At 38.8% G+C, this 23,206-nt stretch overlaps 1 protein-coding gene across 1 annotated transcript in view; it reads left to right on the top strand.

The window, feature by feature from the left end:
- Window positions 1-23,206, top strand: part of gtf3c2 (general transcription factor IIIC, polypeptide 2, beta) — a 118,774-nt gene that overhangs the window by 18,213 nt on the left and 77,355 nt on the right. Inside the window, exons 4-9 of the mRNA XM_059981684.1 lie at window positions 1,707-1,813; window positions 5,627-5,704; window positions 8,421-8,519; window positions 8,967-9,194; window positions 10,420-10,531; window positions 13,204-13,321. Coding sequence (XP_059837667.1) covers window positions 1,707-1,813; window positions 5,627-5,704; window positions 8,421-8,519; window positions 8,967-9,194; window positions 10,420-10,531; window positions 13,204-13,321 — 742 coding nt within the window. The remainder of the gene's footprint in view (window positions 1-1,706; window positions 1,814-5,626; window positions 5,705-8,420; window positions 8,520-8,966; window positions 9,195-10,419; window positions 10,532-13,203; window positions 13,322-23,206) is intronic.

Here is a 23,206-nt window from a genome sequence, read left to right as displayed (position 1 = left end):
GGGTGGACTGGAGCAGTGTGTGGTTAAGTGCCTTGCTCAAGGATACAACACGCTGCCTTGGCTAGGGCTCGAACTCATGACCTTCAGATCACTAGTCCAATGCCTTAACCACTTGGCAACACACCACCATGTAACTATTTGCTGGACGGTTATTTGCATTTTTACCTTTGTGCAGAATCTTACAAAATTGCTTTCATAGTGTCTGCACTGTATTTTTATTATTTTGGGAAATCAACAAAACGTGAATTGAAATCTATAATAAATTTGGTAAACAGAATGAATGTGAATATGATTTTAAGACTGTTAGGCAAAAAAGTAGATGAGCATAGTTTACAATTGTTTTTGTGCCCTGTGATGTGCTACTGTGAAGCAGTGTCAAAGATACCCACCTCATTTAGGAGCCCCATCTTTATGATGCTTAATGGAGCTTTGTGATTTCATTGATCCCTGATAAATAATAAATCTGGCCTGAGCGTTGGAAACTCTGAGAATTTCCTAACGAGGAAAAAAAACAACAAAGATTTTTTCCTATTTGTTCAGTTTAAGATTCTTTTATGTATGTGTAGCACAAGGACAAATAGGATTTAAATTTTAAGTTCTAAGGAAATTTAGGATTGCCTTCTCTGAAATACTTCCTTAGCTCATTGTACAACTCCCACTTGGACAGGCAGCTAACTAAATGTGCACAGATCAGTTTCTGGGTTCAATTTCTTAGGGTTGGGAAGGAATTGCCACCACTTAACTGCATTGCATGCTGGTTATAATTGAAACTGTCATCTCTGAATCAAAGTTCAAAAGTTCGAAGAAAATTTATTATCAAAGTACATTTGTCATGATATGCTATGCTGAGATTTATTTTCTCATGGGTGTTTGCAGTAAATTCAAAGAAACACAATGAAAAGAAGGTCAAACAACCAATGTGTCAAAGACAACAAACTGCAAATGCAAAAAGAAAAAAAGCAAACAAAATAATAAATAAATAAGCAATAAATATTGAGAATATGAGAATAAGAGTCCTTGAAAGTGAATCCAAAGGTTGTGGGATCAGTTCAGTGTTGGAATTAGTAATGCTATCCCTTCTGGTTCAAAAACCTGATGGTTGAGGAATAATTGTTCCTGGTGGTGTGAATCCTGAGGTTTCTGTACCTCTTTCCTGATGGCAGCAGCAAGAAGAGAGCATTGCTTAGATGGTGTGGGGTCCGTTATGATGAATGCTGCTTTCCTGCAACCACTCCTTGTAGATGTGCTCACTGGTGGGGAGGGCTTTAACAGTGATGTTCTGGGCAGTATCCTTTATTTTTTGTAGGCTTTTCCATTCAATGGCATTCGTGTTTCTATACCAGACTGTGTTCAAGCCACTCAGTTTAATCTCCACTGCACATCTATAGAAGTGTGTCAAAGTGATGAGGATTAGCTCATGGACCTGTGGTTTCCTCCTGTAGTCAAATATCAGCTCTTTGGTTTTGCTGACGTTGAGAGGTTTCTGTTGTGACACCATTCAGCCAGATTTTCAATCTCTATCTTGTATGCTGATTTGTCACAACAGTGTAATATCAATGCAATGTGTTTGTACGTTAAGGATAGGCTGGAGAAGCATTTTGGGTCTGTTTAACAATTTGTGATTTTTAAACTAATTTCACTTGTGTTGAGCTTATTTGACTGGCATGGTTATAAAGAAATAACTTTTACAAATATTTTATTTTCAGAAGCAAGCTCGTAGTGCAAAACGACGATTATGTGGAAATTTCGCAAATGGTCTACCTAACAATATAATGGTACCAGTATGGGAAGCCACAACAATTACAATAAAGCAGTAAGCCTCAGAGTTTCCTTTTGATTGGGGAGGGAAAAAAAGTTGTTTAATTTAGTCAACTTATTGATTACATTCTGTATTTAAATAGTAATTTATGTTATATTATTAATTGTCTCTGCTCTGTATGGCATCCTGAAAGTTGAAGACTGCTAGCTGTATATATGAGTCAAGGTTAGATTGTGTGGTCCTTGAAGAACATCTATATGCTGGACTTCAGAATGACTAATCAGACTTTTATTTGTATAGCATTAGGTCTTGTGAAGACCTTCTTCTATCTGAATTGTGCCAGTCATCTGTAGCAACATGAGCACAAAGAATTTTTTTCACTATTTCTAAATATGCAGGTGATGTCGAAATAGGTGGAGGAGGAGATTAATTAACTTTGGTAAGAAGAATATTTATGTCAGTTATTATTAGAATTATGTAGTTATGTAGAACAGAGTCATTTAGGAATAATGGTGCATAGTTCCCTGAAGGTGCAATCTCATGTGGATAGGGTGGTGAAGAAAGCTTTTGTATGTTGGCCTTTATAAATCAGAGCATTGAGTATAGGAGTTGGGATGCAATGTTAAAATTGTACAAGGCATTGGTAAGGCCGAATTTGGAGTATTGTGTACAGTTCTGGTCACCGAATTATAGGAAAGATGTCAACAAAATAGAGAGAGTACAGAGAAGATTTACTAGAAATTTACCTGGGTTTCAGCACCTAAGTTACAGGGAAAGATTGAACAAGTTAGGACCTTCTACATTCTTTGGAGTGTAGAAGGCTGAGAGGGGACTTGATAAAGGTATTTAAAATTATGAGGGGGATAGATAGAGTTGACGTGGATAGGCTTTTTCCATTGAGAGTAGGGGAGATTCAAACAAGAGGACATGAGTTGAGAGTTAGGGGGCAAAAGTTTAAGGGTAACATGAGGGGTAATTCCTGTACTCAGAGAGTGGTAGCTGTGTGGAATGAGCTTCCAGTAGAAGTGGTAGAGGCAGGTTCAGTATTGTCATTTAAAGCAAAATTGGATAGGTATATGGACAGGAAAGGAATGGAGGTTTATGGGCTGAGTGTGGGTCAGTGGGATTAGGTGAGAGTAAGCGTTCGGCATGGACTAGAAGGGCCGAGATGGCCTGTTTCCATGTTGTAATTGTTATATGGTTATATGGTTAATTGCAGTTCTGATTCCCATGTTATGGTGATGAAGATGAACTGAAGAATGCAGAGAGATTGATAGTGTACAGTTCAGGAAAGATGTGCAGATTCACCTCAGAAATAAAGATGAGTGCTATATAATTGAGAACTTTAAAATGTTTGATAAAATGGGTAGTGAGAGAATGTACTTGACTCATGTGGAAACCTAGCTAGAAGTCATCAATGTCATGTTGTCACCAAGAAGTAATAATTTGGAGAAAATTCTTTACCCGAGCAGAAGTAGACCCAAATATGTGACGGAGAAAGGAATAGAGGTTTATGCTGCTAGATTAAGATAAGCAAAGACGGAAGGAAGCTTGAGTAGGGTGTAAACACTACATTGACCGATTAGGTCAGTTGCTTTATGTCAGTGACATTTGTCAATCCACTACAGGTGTCCCCTGCTATCCGAAAGTGGAGTGTTCCTATGAAACGTTTCGTAAGCTGGTATGTCGTAAATTGAGGAACCAATTACCATTTATTTATATTAGAAAAATTTGTGAGCGTTCCCAGACCCAAAAAAATGACCTACAAAATCATGCCAAATAATACATAAAACCTAAAATAACAGTAACATATAGTAAAAGCAGGAATGATATGATAAATACAGAGCCTATATAAAGTAGAAATACTTTTCTGCAATCATTGCAGCACTGTCTAGCATAACGTATAATCTGACTACATAGTGGAAGCAGTCTCTCCAGTAACCTTTAAGCTATGAAGCTGCCAAGTCATACCAAATAACACATAAAAATACACAGCCTATATATAAAGTACGTACAGTGTAGTTTGACTTACCGGAATTGGGAAGACAGCGAGCATACTGATGATGGTGTGTTAGGCTGAGTCGTCGGAGGTTGGGGTGTTCGGCAATTTTTTCCAATAAATTGCGGTTTCGTCACAGTTAAACGCTTGCCTATACAAAAAACTACCTTCTGTAATTATTTTCTTCAGTTCTGCTGGGAACTTTTTGGCAGCTTCAGTATCAGCCGAAGCACTCTCTCCAGTAAACTTTAAGCTATGATGCTGCCCTCGCCTCAGAAACCGATCAACCCATCCATGAATACCTTTAAATTCCACTTTTGCAACACTTTCATCACCATCGTCCAGTGCTTTCTGTTTCAGCTTATTAAAAAGACTGACTGATTTCTCCTTAAGTATAAGGTAACTTAATGGAACACCACACTTTGTATACCCATCAATCCACTCAAGCAATAGACTTTCCATTTTACCCATTGTTGGATGCTTACTAATAGAGACCACTTTGCTATGAGCAGAACCAACAGTAACCGGCAGCTTTCAAGATTCTTTCTCTCTGCGTGTAAATAGTGCGAATAGTTCAACGCGTGGACGATGTCCTTACTTCGTTCACCACGATCGAAATGCTTAATTATGTCTAGTTTTACGCTGAGCGTAACACCCTTACGAGCTCTTTTAGGCTTTTTCGATTGCTTAGAACTCATCTTGCTAACGGATGCACAAAATATATCAACATAAAGCACAGATGCTCACAGGCACGTGTTTAAGCAATGCCGGCTAGAATGCAGTTCCGGGGGAGGAGCTTGGCTGCTCGGGGCGCACGCTGCCTTTTTTTTTGTAACAGTGTAAGCACCTTCTGTTAGCGAAAACGGGTAACAATGTAGGTCTTTCGTAACAGCGAGGTGTCGTAAAGTGAACGTTCGAAAAATGGGGTCCACCTGTATTCAATTGTTTCAAATCTCAGTGGTTTGGCGTAAGAATCATTGGATGCTGATTCCCACATCCTCAACATACCAGTGCTCCTCCCCCAATGCTCCCTCTGGCTGAATCCCTGGTTCCCGTGTTCCATTGAAATGTACAAAATTAAGTGAAAAATCTATTGTACTGCTGTATTCTGTAACATTGCTTTTTTTTAAAAAAAGTGTGTTAAAGGAGCGATGGAAAAGCATTCAGTAATTCAGAAAATCTGCCAGTCAGGCACTACAGTGTCCCAGTTGTGGCCGAACTGTGTACTCTTTGTATATAAATTAATGTAAAATTGTGCCATTTCATGTCTCTCCACATGCTCATATGTGTCATATATATGTAGGCTTCAGAACTAGTTTTGAAACTTGCATAACCTGAGTAATCAGCAGTCATTTGGATTGTGTGCATGTGAAAAATCGTACCAATATTGCACTGCAGTTGAGAATTCTTAACTATAGAGGAAATAGGTGATAGAATATTCACAAGATACAAATGACATAGAAACTTTTGTTTCTCATGCTGGAAATACTCAGTAGATGAAGCAGCATCTGTGTAGAGCAGGGGTTTCTATCCTTTTTTTTATGCCATGGACCAATACCAATAAGCAAGGAGTCCTTGGTCCCAGGTTGGAAATACCTGTTATAGTGGGAAAAAGATTTAAATTTTTATAACTTGAAAGTTCTTTGTCTTGAAACATTAACTCTATTTCCTTCTCCGTATGGCTGACCTGCTAATTGTTTTCAGTATTCTCTAAGTTTAGATGAAGAAAAGTGTTTTGTTGAGCTAGTTAAGCAGATAGCTCATTGTTGGCATGTTTTTAAATCCTTTGGTTGCCTAATTTTTTAAATTAATAATATTGCTGATATAAAAGCAAGTAATTTAGACAAAAAATTCCGTTTTGTTCATAGTCGAGAAGAGCATCACACCCCTTGGGTATTTCCAGATTGGATTCCTTCATCTCAGGAATGGAGTTTTCTTTCTCAAAGGTAAGAGCTGATCTACTTTTGAGCTGTACTTCCTTATCTATAAGATGCTGTCAAAGCAGTGTGGAACTTACACTGAAGGCAGTTGCTGTTTTATGAACAAATAATAATTATAGAGTTTTGTACATTTTAATTCTTTGTGAATTGCAGGATTTGATTTGGAAATGTATTAGAAAATGCTGTATTTTTTCCAAACCTATCATATCAATTTCTAAGGTTTGGTGGTTAAAACAGAATTATTGAATGGGATTTGACTAGGTACTATCTAATTGGAAAGTCTCACTATTTGTCAATTTCAGCCCCTCTAAGATAATTATACGTTTTGGCACAGATGCTAAGGGAACTTTAGTTACTGGGAGATTAACTACAAAAAGATCTAAACAAATTTAATTGTGCTTGCATTAATCTGCAAGGATTTTACTAGCTCCATTCTGTGATGAGGAATGCCTGTATTCCTCTAATAAGTCAACGGGCACATACGCTGTCTTTATCAATCCCAAACCCATACTACTTTTGCACCATTGGGTACAGAAGCTCAGCTATTTAAGGCTTCATGGCCTTGCTTTGAAGATTTTGGCTCCTAGTGTATCATACCTTTTATAACTAATAACCTTTCAGCTCCAGTTCTATGTGAGTTACTATAAAGCACTCCAGAAGATTTTGTTTCCATGTGTAAAATCACTATTTCACACTTGCCTTCTTTAAGTTTCAATTTTTTTATTGTGATGATAGAAATGGTGCTCTTGTATGCAATCATCTGTATGTCCCATATTAAATCTCAGTTATGCAAATTAGGGAATACTCAGCTATATTTTAAAAAGATTTTGTCATATTTTATCTTGCCAATGCTCAAACTGAAATTACTGCAGCTATCCACAAGAAGGCAATTGGAAGGATTAATCAAAGACAATTCATTCTTTTGTATCACTTATCAGGTAATGCCACTTGCCTTTGTTTATGATCTAATTTTCAGTCATTACATTACAAAAAGAATGTAGATGTGCTAAACAATTGATGATAAGGTTGATGCCAGAATCCAGAATGTTCAACAGTCAAGCAAAACTGAATAAGTTGGGACAATTTACCATCCTGGTAATCCAAGATGTCACCAAGCTGCAACCTCCATTGAGCTGTAGCTCAGATATAGTTGTTTATTAGATTTATAAGTATGGTTTTGAGAACAGAGAGAGGTGTTGAGGGTTAGGTTAGGGTCTTAGGAAAAGGATGCAGAGGAATTAGAGATCAGGCCGGAGTCTTAAGTCTAGGTTCATGTCCAAGGTCAGCAATGCGAATATGGGACATCAGTGATCAGATGTCTGATGTTGGCCAGCGGAAAATGGACACAGACTCCCCTGTGAGCTGTCAGCAGGTTCCAGTGTTGGAGTCCCATGCAGACAGGAGGAACAATTTCCAATGATGTCCTGGGTTCACATATTGGTGAGACCGGAGTTAGAGGTCTAGTGTTTGGAGTTCCATCATCAGAAAGTACAGGGTTCAAGGCCTAATGTTTGGTGTTCAACCTGTACTGGGATCAGGGCCCAGGAGTCAAGTTGGAAGTCTGGAAGTCAAGACTCAGGCCAACGGGCCAAGTTTGTGAATCTCTGGAAGTCTGCTGGGTCTGAAAGTGTAACCCAGAGCCCTCTGGAGGCTGAATGCCAAATAAGATGGCCTGCCCCAAGGGTAAAAGACTGTGTGGGTAGGAGGAAGGGATAGGATTTGTTTTACTGTTGTTGATTTTCATATTCTGAGTTGTTCTGCGGAGCATTGTGGGTATGGTAGGGTAGTGCTTGAATGTGTGGCAACACTTGTGGGCTGTCCCAAGCACATCCTTGGATGTGTCATTTGTTAACACAAATGATGCCTTTCACTATGTTCCAATGTACATAAATAAACTTATCCTGACATGTGATTTTTGTGGGCATGCAACACACCAATTTTACCCCCTCTTCTTTCTTCACACCCCCCCCCCCCACACCACAATTTTCTGCATGGAAAATGCAGAATATAACAATATTTAAGTAAGAAGAAGCCACTTAGACCCTTGTGCCATTCAGTAAGCTTCTGGCTGATCTTTTACTTCAGTGCCACATTCTTGCATTAGACCCATTACCCTTAATATCCAAAGATGTATTGATCCCACTGATTGCACCTCTAGGAGTGGATTCGATATCCTGCAGAGAGGGAGAAACTTTTTCTCATTTCAATTATGAATAGCTAAACACTTATCTGAAGTTTTTGCACTGTACATCCCAGCTGTGAAAGCATTATCAAATAGTACATGAATTTACTGTATCTTAGTAAGATCATTTCTAATTGCTTTTGTATTCTAGAGAATACAGACCAGTCTGCCCAAGGTTCTTGTTAGGATAATTCCTCCCACCCCAGGAAGTAATCTGATGTAAACATAGCCTTCCTTTAGTATGGCGATCTGATTGATATATAGTATTCTAAGGGCATTCTCACAAAAGGTTTGTCTTGCAGTTATTATTACCCTTGTATTCAATTCTTTTTGTAGTAAAAACGAGCATACTGTTTGCCTTCTGAATTGCTTGTTATCCTAGATGTCAACTTAAAATGATTCGTGTGTAAGGGCCATCGGGTCCCTCTAAATACCAGCTCATTTTTGTGTGTTATCCTACTTTTTTCCTCTAGGTGGCAGGAAAATTGTATTTGGTGACAATTCATTCACAACTTATGCCATGCCTTTCTTTTCCTTTAGTGAATCACTGAAATATTTGCCAAGTGAAACAACTTCACCTTCTTTTAAAATTAAAAGGGAAGGTCTTCGAGAGGACCTCACAATTCAGAACCTGAACAGGTAACATAAATTTTCATTAAGTGAAAAATGTTGATTTGTTAACTGAAACAAAAAAAAAACACTAATTGATGTATAAAATAACCTTATTCCAAGCTACTTCCCAGTTAATTTGGTGTTTGATGGTTTCTGTAGCATTTAAGTAGTTGCCCTCAAAATCCTTGACTTAGAGTGTAATGGAGGTCCAGTAGTTTTACTTACTTGCAGTTTCCAGAAAATGGTGCAAGTTATTTTCTGAACTCCTTGTCTGTTAAAGAAGGGAACATCTTGTTAACCCCCTTGTAGGAGCTTTAATATAGAAGACTATACATGTGTTCAAGTTGTTAAATAAGAATTAATTAAAATAAAATTAATCAATTATTGTCATTAGATCCTTCTGATAGAACATAACTTCAGGACTTATCACAATTTTACAGTTATCTTATTATATGGATATATTTCATTTTGCAGGTTCCAGTCATTACCTGCTCACACAGAACGTTGGGATGTAAACTTTTTTGTAGGTGGTCCAGTGTGGTGTCTAGAATGGTGTCCAACTCCAGAGGGTTCAGCTGCCTGTCAGTATGCTGCCATTTATTGCAACAAAGGAATGAACGATAGACATAAACTAATGTGCCAGCACGTAGAGCCAACATTGCTTCAGATATGGCAGCTGGGTGATCTCCAGCAGGAAAAATGGTAAGCAAGTAGCAATGACTTTTTGATTTCTGGTTGGAAGTAGTGATGCAGGATAATTGTGAATAGTGTCAAACGGCAAAAACAAGAATCAAATTTCTACCTGATGTGTAAGTTCATTTACTATCATTGGCTTTCGGATTTATAAGAACAATAACTTTACTGAGTATTTATCTGTGAGACTAAAATCAGAATGAGAATCAGAAACAGGTTTATTATCACCGGCATGTGACATGATATTTGTTAACTTTGCAGCAGCAGTTCAATGCAATACATAATCTAGAAGAGAGGGGGGAAAAATAAATAAAATAAAACATAATAAACAAGTAAATCAATTACGTATATTGAATAGATGATTAAAAATATGCAAAAATAGAAATACTGCATGTTAAAAAAGTGAGGTAGTGTCCAAAGCTTCAATGTCCATTTAGGAATCAGATAGCAGAGGGGAAGAAAGTTCCTGCAAAGCTAATGATTACACTACTTTAAAATAAACACAGGAAAGTTCAAAAATAGTATAAGTAAAAGAAGGATGTGAGGTCAAAGCTTGTTAGGTAAGATTTGATCAGCTAGTAGTCAGTTAGGATAATTTATTAAATAACTTTAAAAAAATTAAGTCACTCAGAGAAAAGTCATCCCCATCTTTTCAAGAATAAGTTGGGGATGGCCAGTGATGCACAGATGTAGAACAGTAAGTTTTGAATAACTTGTAAGGTGCCACCTGGAATGCCCTTGACTTTGCCAGCGGAGTAAATGACTTGTCCTTTTATTCACCCACATATTTTTTATATCATTTACTGAAGCCCTTTATGTTACAGTGACATCTGTACCTTCAATACCCACTCGATTAGGTGCACCTGTACATCTGCCTATTAATGCAAATAATCTAATCAGCCAATCTTGTGGTAGCAACTCAATGCGTAAGAGCATGCTGACATGGTCAAGAGGTTCATTTGTTGTTCAGACAAAACATCAGTGGGGAAGAAAAGTGATCTAAGTGGCTTTGACTGTGGAATGGTTGTTGGTGTCATATGGAGTGGTTTGAGTATCTTGGAAACTGATGTATCAAAATGAAAAGATTCTGAACTTGATTTGTTGGACAAATTAACTTTGTAAGAGACATCGAATCAACAAAACTTGCTCTTTGTTTGCATTTTGTGTTCAGCTTAAATCAGAGTAAGTTTATGTACGTTTGGAAGAAACATAGTATATTCTGTAACTTTTATAGCCCTCAAATGAATGCTGCATTAGCTTATGGCATTGCAACAGATTATGGATGTATCTGGGATATGAAGTGGTGTCCTAGTGGGACTTGGGAACTACCAGAAACCACTAGAAAGGTAAGTAACTTATTCACTTTCAAATTTATGTAAATTTTTATACACAATTGTTCTAAAATACATTAGGAGATTAGTCTTATGATTTTAAGAAGGTTACAAAAAGTGGCATTGAATTTTCAACTGGTTCAGAATGAAAATAGGCTTTGTGATATCTGCCTTTACTTATGGTAAAACATTCAAAATCTAACTTGAACTTAACAATACTTTAAGGTAATATTGGATGCGTGATTGAGCATTATCTCTGAAATCAAGTTTTGTTTTTACAGTGCAGCCTACAATCTTGTACTGACATGTAATTTCTGTAACTATCATCCAGCAATAATTCCATTGTCTTAAATCGTATGTGGCTGCTTGAATATCATTGGGATTTAGTAGCAGTGCTGTTTGAAATGTTCTTTTAACGAAAGCTGTATTGCAACCTGAAATATCCTTGTGCAGACCATACTCATCCTCAGGCAAAACTTCCATTGCTGGCACCATTTGGAGCAGTTCTGCAGGATGTCTCCAGATCTGTGAATGAATGCTAGATATCCTTGCTGTACTGAGAGACCAGTCCTTGCCCCCAAATGGTTGAAAAAAAAACTCTTCATCTACCATACAAATGAAATTATTTTACTTAAATTATCCATTTCCTTCCTGAGATGCAGTCCTTTTTCTATTTTCCTTGTAACTCACAGTCTTAATGCCTTCCTGCAGTTCAGCTTTATAGCGCCATCTTTTGATTGATTACAAATATTAATTGTTCAACAAAATCAGGTTTTTGTAGCAACTCAGTTTATAGCCATATAATCTTTAAAATGCGAAAATATAGAAACGTAGAAACATGGAAAACCTACAGCACAATATAGGCCCTTCGGCCCGCAAAGTTGTGCCAAACATGTCCCCAACTTAAAAATTACTAGGGTTACCCATCGTTCTCTATTTTTCTAAGCTCCGTGTACTTATCCAAAATTCTCTTAAGAGACCCTATCATATCCGCCTCCACCGTTGCCAGCAGCCCTGGCTCCTAATCTTCCTCTAGCTCCTTTGAGGTACACCACTAATGGTTGTAGCTTGAAATTTTCTGTAAATTCCTGCAAGAAATCGAATCTCAAGGTGGTATGGTAACATATTTGGAACTTCAGATATGAAATTGTGCTATGTTGAGGCCACCATCTGTCTCTGTGGTTGATTTTAAGAAGCTCTTGGTTATGAGGGTTTCCCTACGCATTGCAACCTTTTTGATGGGAGCTAAAACATATTGGCTCTGCTGGCAATGTGGCACTGACAAGATGTAAGTGATAAGGCCAAAGATATGATGATAGTTTGAAGTCTATGTGAAAATGGTTTATCTGAAATGTCTGTGACTTGCAAGGCAACATTATCTTACCCAGAAAATATATTCCTGGTTTCCAAGGTTTATCATAATCATAATTTGAAAGCATGCTCTTCCCCTTAAAACTATTTTTAAGGACAAGGTATAGTATCCACACAGACAGGAAGCAGGAGGGGTGAAGAGAAAAAATGTTTGCAGGCGTAAATGTGTGATCTTTGTTAAACATTCTCAAGTTTACAATATAGAGGAAGGACCCTTAATATGCTGAAGAGCCTGATCATCATGACCAGAATGCCACCATTTTCTTAATGCTTATTCCTAATTATACTCACAACTCTCCTGTCTCATGATTTTTATCTTCTATGAATTAGATGTTTTATCCCTTTCAAGATTATCTGGAAAAAGGAGGAAAGAATGAACAAAAAAAAGCTGTGCAGTAAACATTGATACAACAATAAGAATGAATGTTCCTGAAGCCTTTCAGAGCCACTTGACCCCTTACAAGTGCTGAGAAGAGCAGTAATTAACGAATTTCCCTAATACAGCGATAAGATAAATTATAGGTTCCCCCCCGCAATGGGAAGGTAGAGCATTCCTATGAAACTGTTTGTAATCCAAAGTGTTGTAAAGCGAAGAAGCAATTACCGTTAGTTTATATGGGAAAATTTTTTGAGGGTTCCCAGACCCAAAAAGGTAACCTACCAAATCAAAGCAAATAACACATAAAACCTAAAATAACATTAACATATAGTAAAAGCAGGAATGATATAATAAATTTACACCCTATATAAAGTAGAAATATTGTAGGTACGGTGAGTTTCACTTATCAAACTCGGGAAGGCAGCAAACCAAAATTGATTTGGAGGAAAAAACGGCACATATGCACATACGTACACACATGCGTACACAAACAAATGCTCACACAAGGCTTTGCGGTCATTGTAGACTTCCTTGGGGTAAACACACGTATAAAGTAGGTGTCTTTTTTTCGTAAAAGCGAAAATCCTCTTTGGTTAGCAAAAACAGGTACTAACGTAAGTCTTTTGTAACAGCGAGTTGTTGTAAATCGAAAGTTCGAAAAGCGGGGGCCACCTGTATTAGTTAACATATGTTACTGGTGTTGATTCACCAATAGAAGAGTTCATCTCTTCTTGGAATAGTTCCTGTGAAGTTTTTTTTTGCCCATTTGTACCACCTGGTCTAGCCTCAGCACTGCCTTAGTAATACACAGGAGCACTGGCGTTACTTGCGTGCTCAAGTCTCTGAAGTAGGGTTTGAATCTACATCTTTTACCCCAGATCCATAGATTAGAAATAAAAGTAATATCTATTATTAAAATCCTGTATTTTTTTTGTAGCTTCCTCAGATGGCAAGACTTGGTGTTCTAGCAGCTGCATTTTCTTCTGGAAAGGTTGTTGTCTACAGTTTGCCACATCCAGAATCCCTAAATATGTATAAAATGAAACTTCTAAAAGGTATGTAATCGGGAAACTCAGCTCAGGTGAACATTTGAAGTGCCTTTTTCCCTTGTAGAACAATGAAATTTTTCCTCTGTTACAATGATCGGTTACTCTGGAGAGAATTATGAGTTGTTACATTTTTACCAAACGTGTATTAATGTGCACTACATTTTAAACAAGACTAGAAAGCTTACAGATGAAAGTTAAGGAGAATGAAACTCAAAATTGTCTGCATCAGAAATGATGGTAGTTATTAATCCACTTTGTCATCCCCACATCCATGGTTCCTTGCTCCTTCACTGCATTCTGAAAATATGCCAGCAGAGGGCAGCAAATAACTAAATTCACATTCAATTCTATTTATCGCATGTGCATCAAAGCATACAGTCAGTTAGATGGGTTATTTGCGTTAAGAACCAACATGAACTAAAGGTGTGCTGGGAGCAGCTTGTAAGAGTGTTACTAAACAAAACAAGCCCCTTTCCTCCTTCCAACCTATCCACATGCTTTCACACACATGGTCGTACCTCTAACCCCTGTACAGGCTGCCTCTGAGCCTTAAGCCTCCATCCTCCAACGGCCTCACAGACAGTGGGCCACCATTGGGCTCACAGATAATGGACCCTTCCAGTCACACTGAGCCAGAGCTTCAAACATTAGGTCTCCAATTCTGGACTTGCTGATTTCGGTCTTTGATCTCAGGCTTTAGTCTTCGGTATCAATTCCAAGACTTGCCAACCACCAAACTCTGAATTCTAGGCCTCAAACTCCAGGCATGCACAGAATGCTCTTAATTTGGACCCTTGTACATAAATCCAGTAATGGTCTTGCTCTTCATTCTGTTTCAGTTAGGTAGAATTCTGAGTCACCATTTCGCCACAAAGTTTCCCAAACCAGAAATTGAATTTTGTATTGCATTGAATGTTTGAAATAATAAACAGTATGGTGCTGCAACTGGTGTAAGAGATGTATAGTGCTTGCTTGTTATGACTTGAAGCAGAACTATGCTATCCAATTGATTACTCAAAAAGTCTTATTTAAGCAACATTTTTCTAAAAAGTTTTGAAACTTGTGGAAAACTTCTAAACAGGTGCTTTCAAATTACAAGTATCAGTAAGATACACTGTCTTGTTCGATATTTGCAGTGTTTCAACTAGTTAAAGAGTATATTTTATATCCTTGGTTTAATCTCCTTTAGTTTGCAAATTAGCTTTGCATTCTGAAATGCTATTACTGCAATGTTTCTTTGCCATATTTGAGCTCCAAAGATGGTTGATCTATATATGTATGCATTGCTGGTTGTATGGTAATTTATTTGGGATTTCAATTGGCATAAAACATTGTTCATTTTCTTTATATATTGCCAACTACACCTATTTTTATCAGGACCTTTCAAAATCATTTTTCTATTTTTATACTTACATTAAATGATTTAATTTTCTACCTTGTTTCTTTCCAAAAGTGTATTTTTTCAAGACTGCAGCATTGTGAAGTTTCAGAGTTTAAATATCAGGGAGTGGCAGCTGAGATGTAAATTCAAATAATTCTGACCTCTTGTGATTGAAAAGGAATAAGTTACTTTTGTTCACTTTGATGGTACTTCATAAGTTCCATTCAACTTGAATGTCATCTTTTCAAAATTTATTTCCTTGCATTTAATAGACTTATTAGACTTAATAGACATCTAATAGATGGCTTTATGGCAAATTATCATAAAAATGAACATAGTGGGATAGACTTTTCAGAAGCCACATGTTTAATCAACATCCTCTTTTTAAGTTTTTTTTTCTAACTCTATCTGATATTTAGCCAATTTTGAACTGGATTTGATTGACTTTTTTTGATAAATGGAGACAGTGAGTACAATGAGAGAATATACTAAAGAATCCATTTCTGTCAAACAACTTGTGACCGGTACAAACTGAAGTTAGTTGACCATGATGATTTGAGAAAATAAATTCAATTACACAGAATCAATCCTGGGTCAGTAGTTTTTGGATGCAAGAATAAAATTAGAAATAGATTTTTAAAAAACACAAAACGCTGGCAGAACTCAGCAGGCCAGACAGCATCTATGGGAGGAGGTAGTGACGACGTTTCGGGCCGAAACCCTTCATCAGGAGTCAATAGATTTAGTTTTTTTTTGCAATTTAGGTGAATAGTGCTTGGTCAAAAGGGATCCAGTTAATCAATTGGCAACACTACATTTTCTCATTTTTATCTCATTACAGAAGAACAGCTCTAACTGAGTAGCTGTGGTGGAAATCAACAACTTAAATAAGATGAATTACTGAAATTCCTCTATGATTAGCAGAAATGTTTGTTCCTTAAACTGACAGTTGTTTCACTTCCTTGAGAAGCCCTGAGTTATTTTTTTAAGCTTACATTTTTTCCATTATGATTTTTTTTTTGACCTCTTGCACCTTGGCCACAGGTAGGGCACGTGGTCTTCATATGTGTACTGAAACCTCAGCAATCTGGCACCCTTGGTAGTGTCATACCTACAGATTTTCTGCATTATTAGATCTTCTATAAATACTCAAACACATTTTCATTTCAGTTTATTTTCATCTTGTGCAGCAGTATAATAAATTTTTCAGTCAGCCCAGTGCATTCAAAGGGAGTGGGAAATGTCCAAGTACTCTGGATCCCAGCTTCAGCCACAAATCTACCCACGTTCCTGAACCCTGGTGTATGGACACCAATCCATGCTCTGGCTGTACACGCAGCCCACAGTCTGGATCCCAGTCCCAGCAGCGCTCTGGAACCATTGGCTCTGGACCCAGTAGCCATGAGGATTTCTGAGCAAATTCTTATCAGAGTTCCACTAAATGAGGATATAGAATTAGATGTTTAATTTTTTAAAAAGTTTTTTTCTATGCATAACATTGTAACAATGGATTTATCCAATAATTATATTGGGCAGCACATCAAAATTGCAGATTTTTGTGTTGTATTGATGCATATACAGTGTAAGGAAGCGGATTTCTCATGTTGGGTAGTTAGTGACCTTGCTCCTTTCATTTTGTGCACTTCTTTGAGCACACTTCAATATCTGCGGTGGCACAGAGTGTCAGCCAATAATAGTTTTATAATGTTCAGCTACTCTATTCAATCCTGTTATGTCTAAGGCAAGTGCAATCATACTTAATCTTTCCTTAGGATGTAAAAGGGCATTCTGTCCATTAAGTTTGTTGGCTCACTGAGCGATTCAACACACCATTAACTTTCTTGTTAACCTGGTATCTATACAGTCTGTCAGTACCCTCCCCAGAACTTATCACTTGCCCATGGATCAGAGGCAATTTTGATAGGGCTGTTAATCTACTGCCCTACATATCTTTGGGATGTGGGAGGAAATCAGAGCATCTGGAAGAAATTCTGCAGTCAAACATAACTCAGCACACAAGTTAGGGATTGAATCTGGATTACTACCTCTTCTAGCTACACTGCTGTGCCTCAATATTATCGGGCTCATATTACTAGCAGGCAGAGTTCAGTCACTAGTGATGAGCCAAAATAGGGATGTGCATATTTGAAATGAAGCACATAGTCATTCTAGTACAATAATTGTATAGTATAATATAGATGATCTGTGGGCAAGAATGGAATAGTCTCATGTTGCAATTAAAGCTGTCTTTTAAGACTGGCTGATTTTAAAGGAACAGCGGGAAGGAAGTTTTAGCGTGTAGCTGTACTCTGTGCAAGGAAGCAGAATTGTGTGCACTATTCCTGTTTGGTAAGTGGTTTGTACAGATGTCAATCATAATTTCAGCTTACCTGTTACTGATCCACAACTGATTATCTTTCAATATATATGGACATGGCTTATAAATGAATGTTGTATAAAAGACACTAGTGAGTGACCAATACAAAAGACTGGGTTTCAGCAAAGAATTGGTGCCTTCAAGAGGAAATGCTTTTTAAAAGATGAACTGCTCATTGCTAACATAACCTGATAGTAGGGAGCTCCAGCCCAAGGCAGACTGCTAAGGGCTAGATCAGCAAGATCCAAGACTGGCAATCCGAAATCTTATAAGAAGATCAGGTACGATCTACAGGAGGCCATCATAATAGTGAAAAGGCACTTCAGGGTGAAGTTAGAGACACAGTTGGATACAGGACAGCCGTTACTGGGATTTACATAGCATTGCTTCCTATAAGGCGGACCCTAACAGCATAAATGGCACTGATGCTTCACTCCCCAATGACTGAACACCTTTTATGCACACTTTGAAGGGAGGATAACCCTATACTTGTGCAAATCCATACAGATCCTGTGATCTCTGAGGCTGATGTCAGAACATCCTTTAAGGGGGAGAACCCAATGGTGTACTTGGCCAGGTAGTGAAAACCACTGCTGACCAAATGGCTAGAGTGTTCAAGAAATCTGGCACTGCTGCATTCTGAAGTTGCAACCTGCTTCAAAAAGACAGTGATTATACTGGTCCCCATTGTCAGGGTGAGCTAGCTGAAGGACTATTGACTAGTAGCTCTCACATCTACCATTGTGCAGTGTCTCAAGAGATTTGTTATGGCTGCCTCAGCAAGGACCTGCACATATGGTAATAGCTTACTGCTGCAACAGGTCTACGGCAAATGCAATTTCACTGGCTCTCCTCTCTGCTTTGGAGCAGCTGGATAACAGGAAAACATAACATCAAGCTGCAATTTATCAATTATATTTCAGCACTAAGTGTCCTCATCCCTTAGTATTAATCACCAAGCTTCTAAGCTTGGCTCTGTTTAACCCTTTCTGCAACTGAATCCTCGACTTCCTCAATCAGTACAGATTGGTGATAACATCTTCTTGCTGACAATCAATGCAGGTGCACCTCGGGGATATACAAGGAACATTTGATGGCTCTGGGTCTGTACTCACTGGAATTCAGAAGGATTGGGGGGGAGGGGGATCTCATTGAAACCTTTCAAATGTTGAAAGGTCTAGACAGAGTAGATATGGAAAGGATGTTTCTCATGGTGGGAGAGTCTAGGACAAGAGGACATAGGTCAAAGGGTGATGAATTTGTGGAATTTGTTGCCACATGCATCTGTGGAGGCCAGGTCGTTTGGTGTATTTAAGGCAGAGATTGATAAGTTCTTGATTGGACATGGCATCAAAGGTTACAGGACAAGGCTGGGAACTGGGGTTGAGGAGGAGATAGGAAAAAAGGATCAGCTATGATTGAATGGCGGAGCAGACTTGATGGGCCAGCTGGCCTAATTCTGCTGAACTTACAAGGGAATGTGCTATCTTAGATCTGGTCCTGTGCAATGAAACAGGTCAAATTGGTGATCTTATAGTTAAGGATCCTCTTGGAAAGAGTGATCATAGTATGAGTGAATTTCTCGTACAAATGGATGGTGCAGTCATTCAATCTAAAACCAGTGTATTATGCCTAAACAATGGAAACTACAATGGGATGAGGGAGGTTTTGGGTAGTGTAGACTGGGAAAACAGGCTATTTGGTGTGACAGCTGAGGAACAGTGGAAGACTTTCAGAGATTTTTCACAATGCTCAACAAAATTATATTCCAGTTAAAAACATGGACAGTAGGGGTCAGGAGAGCCATCCATGGATAACTAAAGAGGTAAAAGAAGGCATCAAACTGAAAGCTCATGCATACAAAGTCGCCAGAAGTAGTAGGAAACTGGGAAAATTGGGAAAACTTTAAAAAGCAACGAAGTACCACTAAGCGAGCAGTAAAGAAAGGAAGGCTAGATTATGAAAATAAACTGGCACAAAACATGAAAGCAGACTGTGAAAGTTTTTATTATATGAAGCAGAAAAGGGTGGCTAAAGTGAATTTAGGTCCCTTGGATGACAAGAAGGAGGAATTGATATTTGGTAATGAGGAAATGTCCGAGGCTTTGAATGACTATTTTGTGTTGGTCTTCACAATGGAGGACATATCTAACATGCCAACGAGAGATGTTATGGATGCGATGGGACGTGAGGACTTCGATGCAGTAGCTATTACTAAAGAGCAAGTGCTGAGCAAATTTAAGGGCCTGAAGATAGATGAGTCTCCTGGTCCCGATGGAATGCATCCCAAAGTACTGGAAGAAGCAGCAGAAGTTGTAGTAGAGGCTTTGGTGATGATTTACCAAAATTCTCTGGGCAGGTCCCAGCAGATTGGAAGACGGTGAATGTCATGCCCTATTCAAAAAAGGATGTAGGCAAAAGGCAGGCAAGTATAGGCCAGTTAGTTTAACATCTGTAGTTGGGAAAATTTTCGAAGCTTCCATTAAGGAAGAAATAGTGAGGCATCTGGAAAGAAATGGATCCATGAGGCAGACGCAGCATGGATTCAGCAAAGGCAGGTCCTGTTTCACAAACTTACTGGAGTTCTTTGAGGATATAATGAGTGCAGTGGATAGAGGGGAACAGATGGACGTTATTTGCTTGGATTTCCAGAAGGCGTTCGATAAGGTGCCACATACAAGACTTAAGATTCAGATTCAGTTTATTGTCATTTAGAAACCACAAATGCAATGCAGTTAAAAAATGAGACAACATTCCCCCAGAATTATATCATAAAAGCATATGACAAAACAGACTACACCAGAAAATTCACGTAACGTTTGGCAATCCCCAATCCAGAGTCCGGAAAGGCTGCTGCGTATTAGTATCGTGCTACCGTCTAGCGCGTTCCCTGGAAAGGAGCTCCAAATCCACCAGACAAAAACAAGACCAAAAACTAAAACTACAAGACCTGCACAAAACCACATAATTACAGCATATAGTTTCAACAGTGCAAACAATAGCATAATTGATAAAAAACAGACTATGGGCACAGTAAAAATAGTCCAAGATGTTAAAGGACTGTAAGTTCAAAAGAAATCACCATGGTTTCCACAAGTCCCCAGGGTCCCGACAGACTCGCCATCCCAAGCCGGCGGCAGAATGGAGTACCCCTGCTATGGACTTCCACAGCGCCGCCCAACTCAGCCTCTCAGACGCAGCACACAATGAAAGCTCCGTTGAAACCGGCCTCGCAGACGCAGCACACACCGAAAGCAACCTGAGTCCGTCGAACTTTTGAGCCAATGACTATCCCCTCCGGCACAACTTCTCCAAGCACCATCCTCTGCCGAGCATATTAAGACAGCCCCACCAATGGCCATCGACAACGCGACCCCGAGGACTGGGGGCCTGTTCTTCCCAGCAGAGTCCCGGACCTCCCAGCAGCAGCAGCAGCAGCAACGAAGAAGGTCTTCCAGGAATTTCCCGATGTTTCTCCGTGCTCCAATGTGCGTTTTCAATCGATTATGATTGCGCACGGCACCCCACTTCACAAATAACAGATAATCAGTTCCAGAGTGGCTGCTGCAAGCTGCCATCTTTGACTTATCCATAAGATAAGGATGCATTGAGTTGGGGGTGATGTATTACCATAGATAGAAGATTGGTTAACCAGAGAAAGCAGAGAGCTGGGATACACAGGTGTTACTCTGGTTGTCAATCAGTGGTGAGCGGTTTGCCACGGATCAGTGCTGGGCCCGCAACTGTTCACAATATACATTATTGATCTGGAAGAGGGGACTGAGAGTAGTGTATCTAAGTTTGTTGATGATATTAAATTGAGTGGTAAAGCAAACTGTGCAGAAGATATGGAGTTTCTGCAGAGATATAGATAGGTTAAGTGAGTGGGCAAGGGTTTAGCAGGTGGAGTACAATGTTGGTAAATGCAAGGTCATCCACTTTGGAAGGAAAAATGGAAGAGCAGATAAGTGGTAAAAAAAAATTGCAGCATGCTGCTATGCAGAAGGGACTTGGGCGTGTTTGTGGATGAATCACAAAAAATTGGTTTGTGCGGCAGGCTATTCAGAAGGCAAATAGAATGGTGGCTTTCATTGCTTGAGGAATTGGATTCAAGAGCAGGGAGGTTATGCTGCAACTGTACAGGGTACTGGTGAGGCTGCACCTGGAGTACTGTGTGCAGTTCTGGTCTCCTTACTTGAGGAAGGATAATACAGGCTTTGGAGGCAGTGCAGAAGAGGTTCACCAGATTGATTCCAGAGATGAGGGAGTAAACTATGAGGAGAGATTGAATCACCTAGGACTCTAGTCGCTGGAGTTCAGAAGAATGAAAGGAGATCTTATAGAAACATAATGTTGTGAAAGATAGATAAGGTAGAGGCAGGAAAGTTGTTTCCACTGGTAGATGAGACTAGAACTAGGGGACATAGCCTCGAGATTTGGGGGAGTAGATTTAGGAGCAACTGCTTTTCTCAGAGAGTGGTAAATCTGTGGAATTCTCTGCCCAGTGAGGCAACCTCAGTAAATATATTTAAGACAAGGTTGGATAGATTTTTGCATATTAAGGAACTAAGAGTTATGGGGCAAAGGCAGGTAGGGGGAGATGAGTCAATGGCTAGATCATCCATGATCCTATTGAATGGCGGAGTAGGCTCAATGGGCCAGATGGCCTACTCATGCTCCGCAGCATACTCCTCACCACCTTCCCCTTAAACTGGGAAGTAGCAGGTGTTTAGCAAATACCAGTTGAATTTGGATGGAATCTGATATTTCTGGATATGGATGTGGTAGCTCTGGTTTATTGAGTGATAAGTATTGAATTTTTCTAATCTATGGTGTGCAATGATAATTCATTAATCTAGTTAATCAAATACATCACTGCTTGTCCTTTTTTCACAGATTTCAAATCCTCTTTCCTGATGTTATATTTCTACTATTTTCTTACTTGATTCCTTCTGAGTTTATAATTCTAGCTCCTAAAATATACTTAGCAACTTGGCCTCCATAGCATTCTGAAGGTACATGTTCACGATTTTTCACTCCAGTCCTAAATATTCTAGGATTGTGTCTCTGATCCTAGACCTCCACAGCCAGAGGAAATGTCCTGCCAATCCTTATTAGAACTTTGCATGTTTCCATAAGAATTTCTCTCACACTGCTAAACTTTAGTGAGAATGGACCGAATTGATCCAATTTCTCCTTGAATGACAGTCCTGCCATGACAGGAATCAGTCTGATGAACCTTGGTTACATTCGTTCTACAACATGTACATCATTTCTTTGGTAAACAGACCACGACTGTATACTATGCCATTTGCTTTCCTGACTGCTTGCTGCATCTGAATGTCACTCTCTGCCAACCAACTTTGAGTCTTTGTCATTATAATTACTCTAATCCTATGTTCTTCCGTTTTACACACTTGTATCTCATGGGACTTCAAAGGCTTTTTGAAACTCTATGTCCACTGTTTCTCCACATCCATTCTACCAATTATATCCTCAAAAAAAAAGTTCCAGTACGTTTATCAAATGCTATTTCCATTTCATAAATACATGTTTTCTAATTCTGTTTGTATTTTGTAAGTGCCCTGTTACGATATCCTTTGCATTTTCCCTAACACTGACAGCCTGTCATAGATGTAAGTCCAAACTGAACGAAAGTTTCAAAGAGTAATTTGAAAATTCCATGAAACTATGAAGTACAATCTAGGTCAGGGGTCGGCAACCATTACCACTGAAAGAGCCATATGGATCCATTTCCCACAGAAAAGAAAACACTGGGAGCCACAAAACCCATTTGACATTTAAAATGAAATAACACTGCATACAACGGTTTTTTTTTGCCTTTATGCTATGTATAAACAAACTATAATGTGTTACATTTATGAAATTGATGAACTCCTGCAGAGAAAACGAAATTACGTTTCTGCATGCAACAAAAACATTTTGAACTCCGAAAAAAAGACGTTGGGTTGAAGGTTACTCCATAGTTAGCCTACCTTCGATTGAAAAATTAAAAGAAATCACGCACTGGCGGGTGTCAGGGATTGGCAGTAGTGACGTATATTAATAGCGATAAAAAACACGTGGCGGTGTGCTACACGCAGCGCTAAGATAACGACACACAGTCAAAGAT

Source organism: Hypanus sabinus, chromosome 10, assembly GCF_030144855.1.
Source record: "Hypanus sabinus isolate sHypSab1 chromosome 10, sHypSab1.hap1, whole genome shotgun sequence".
NCBI lineage: Eukaryota > Metazoa > Chordata > Chondrichthyes > Myliobatiformes > Dasyatidae > Hypanus > Hypanus sabinus.
Note: the sequence above shows the minus strand (reverse complement) of the source record. Positions and strands in the feature narration are given on the sequence as shown.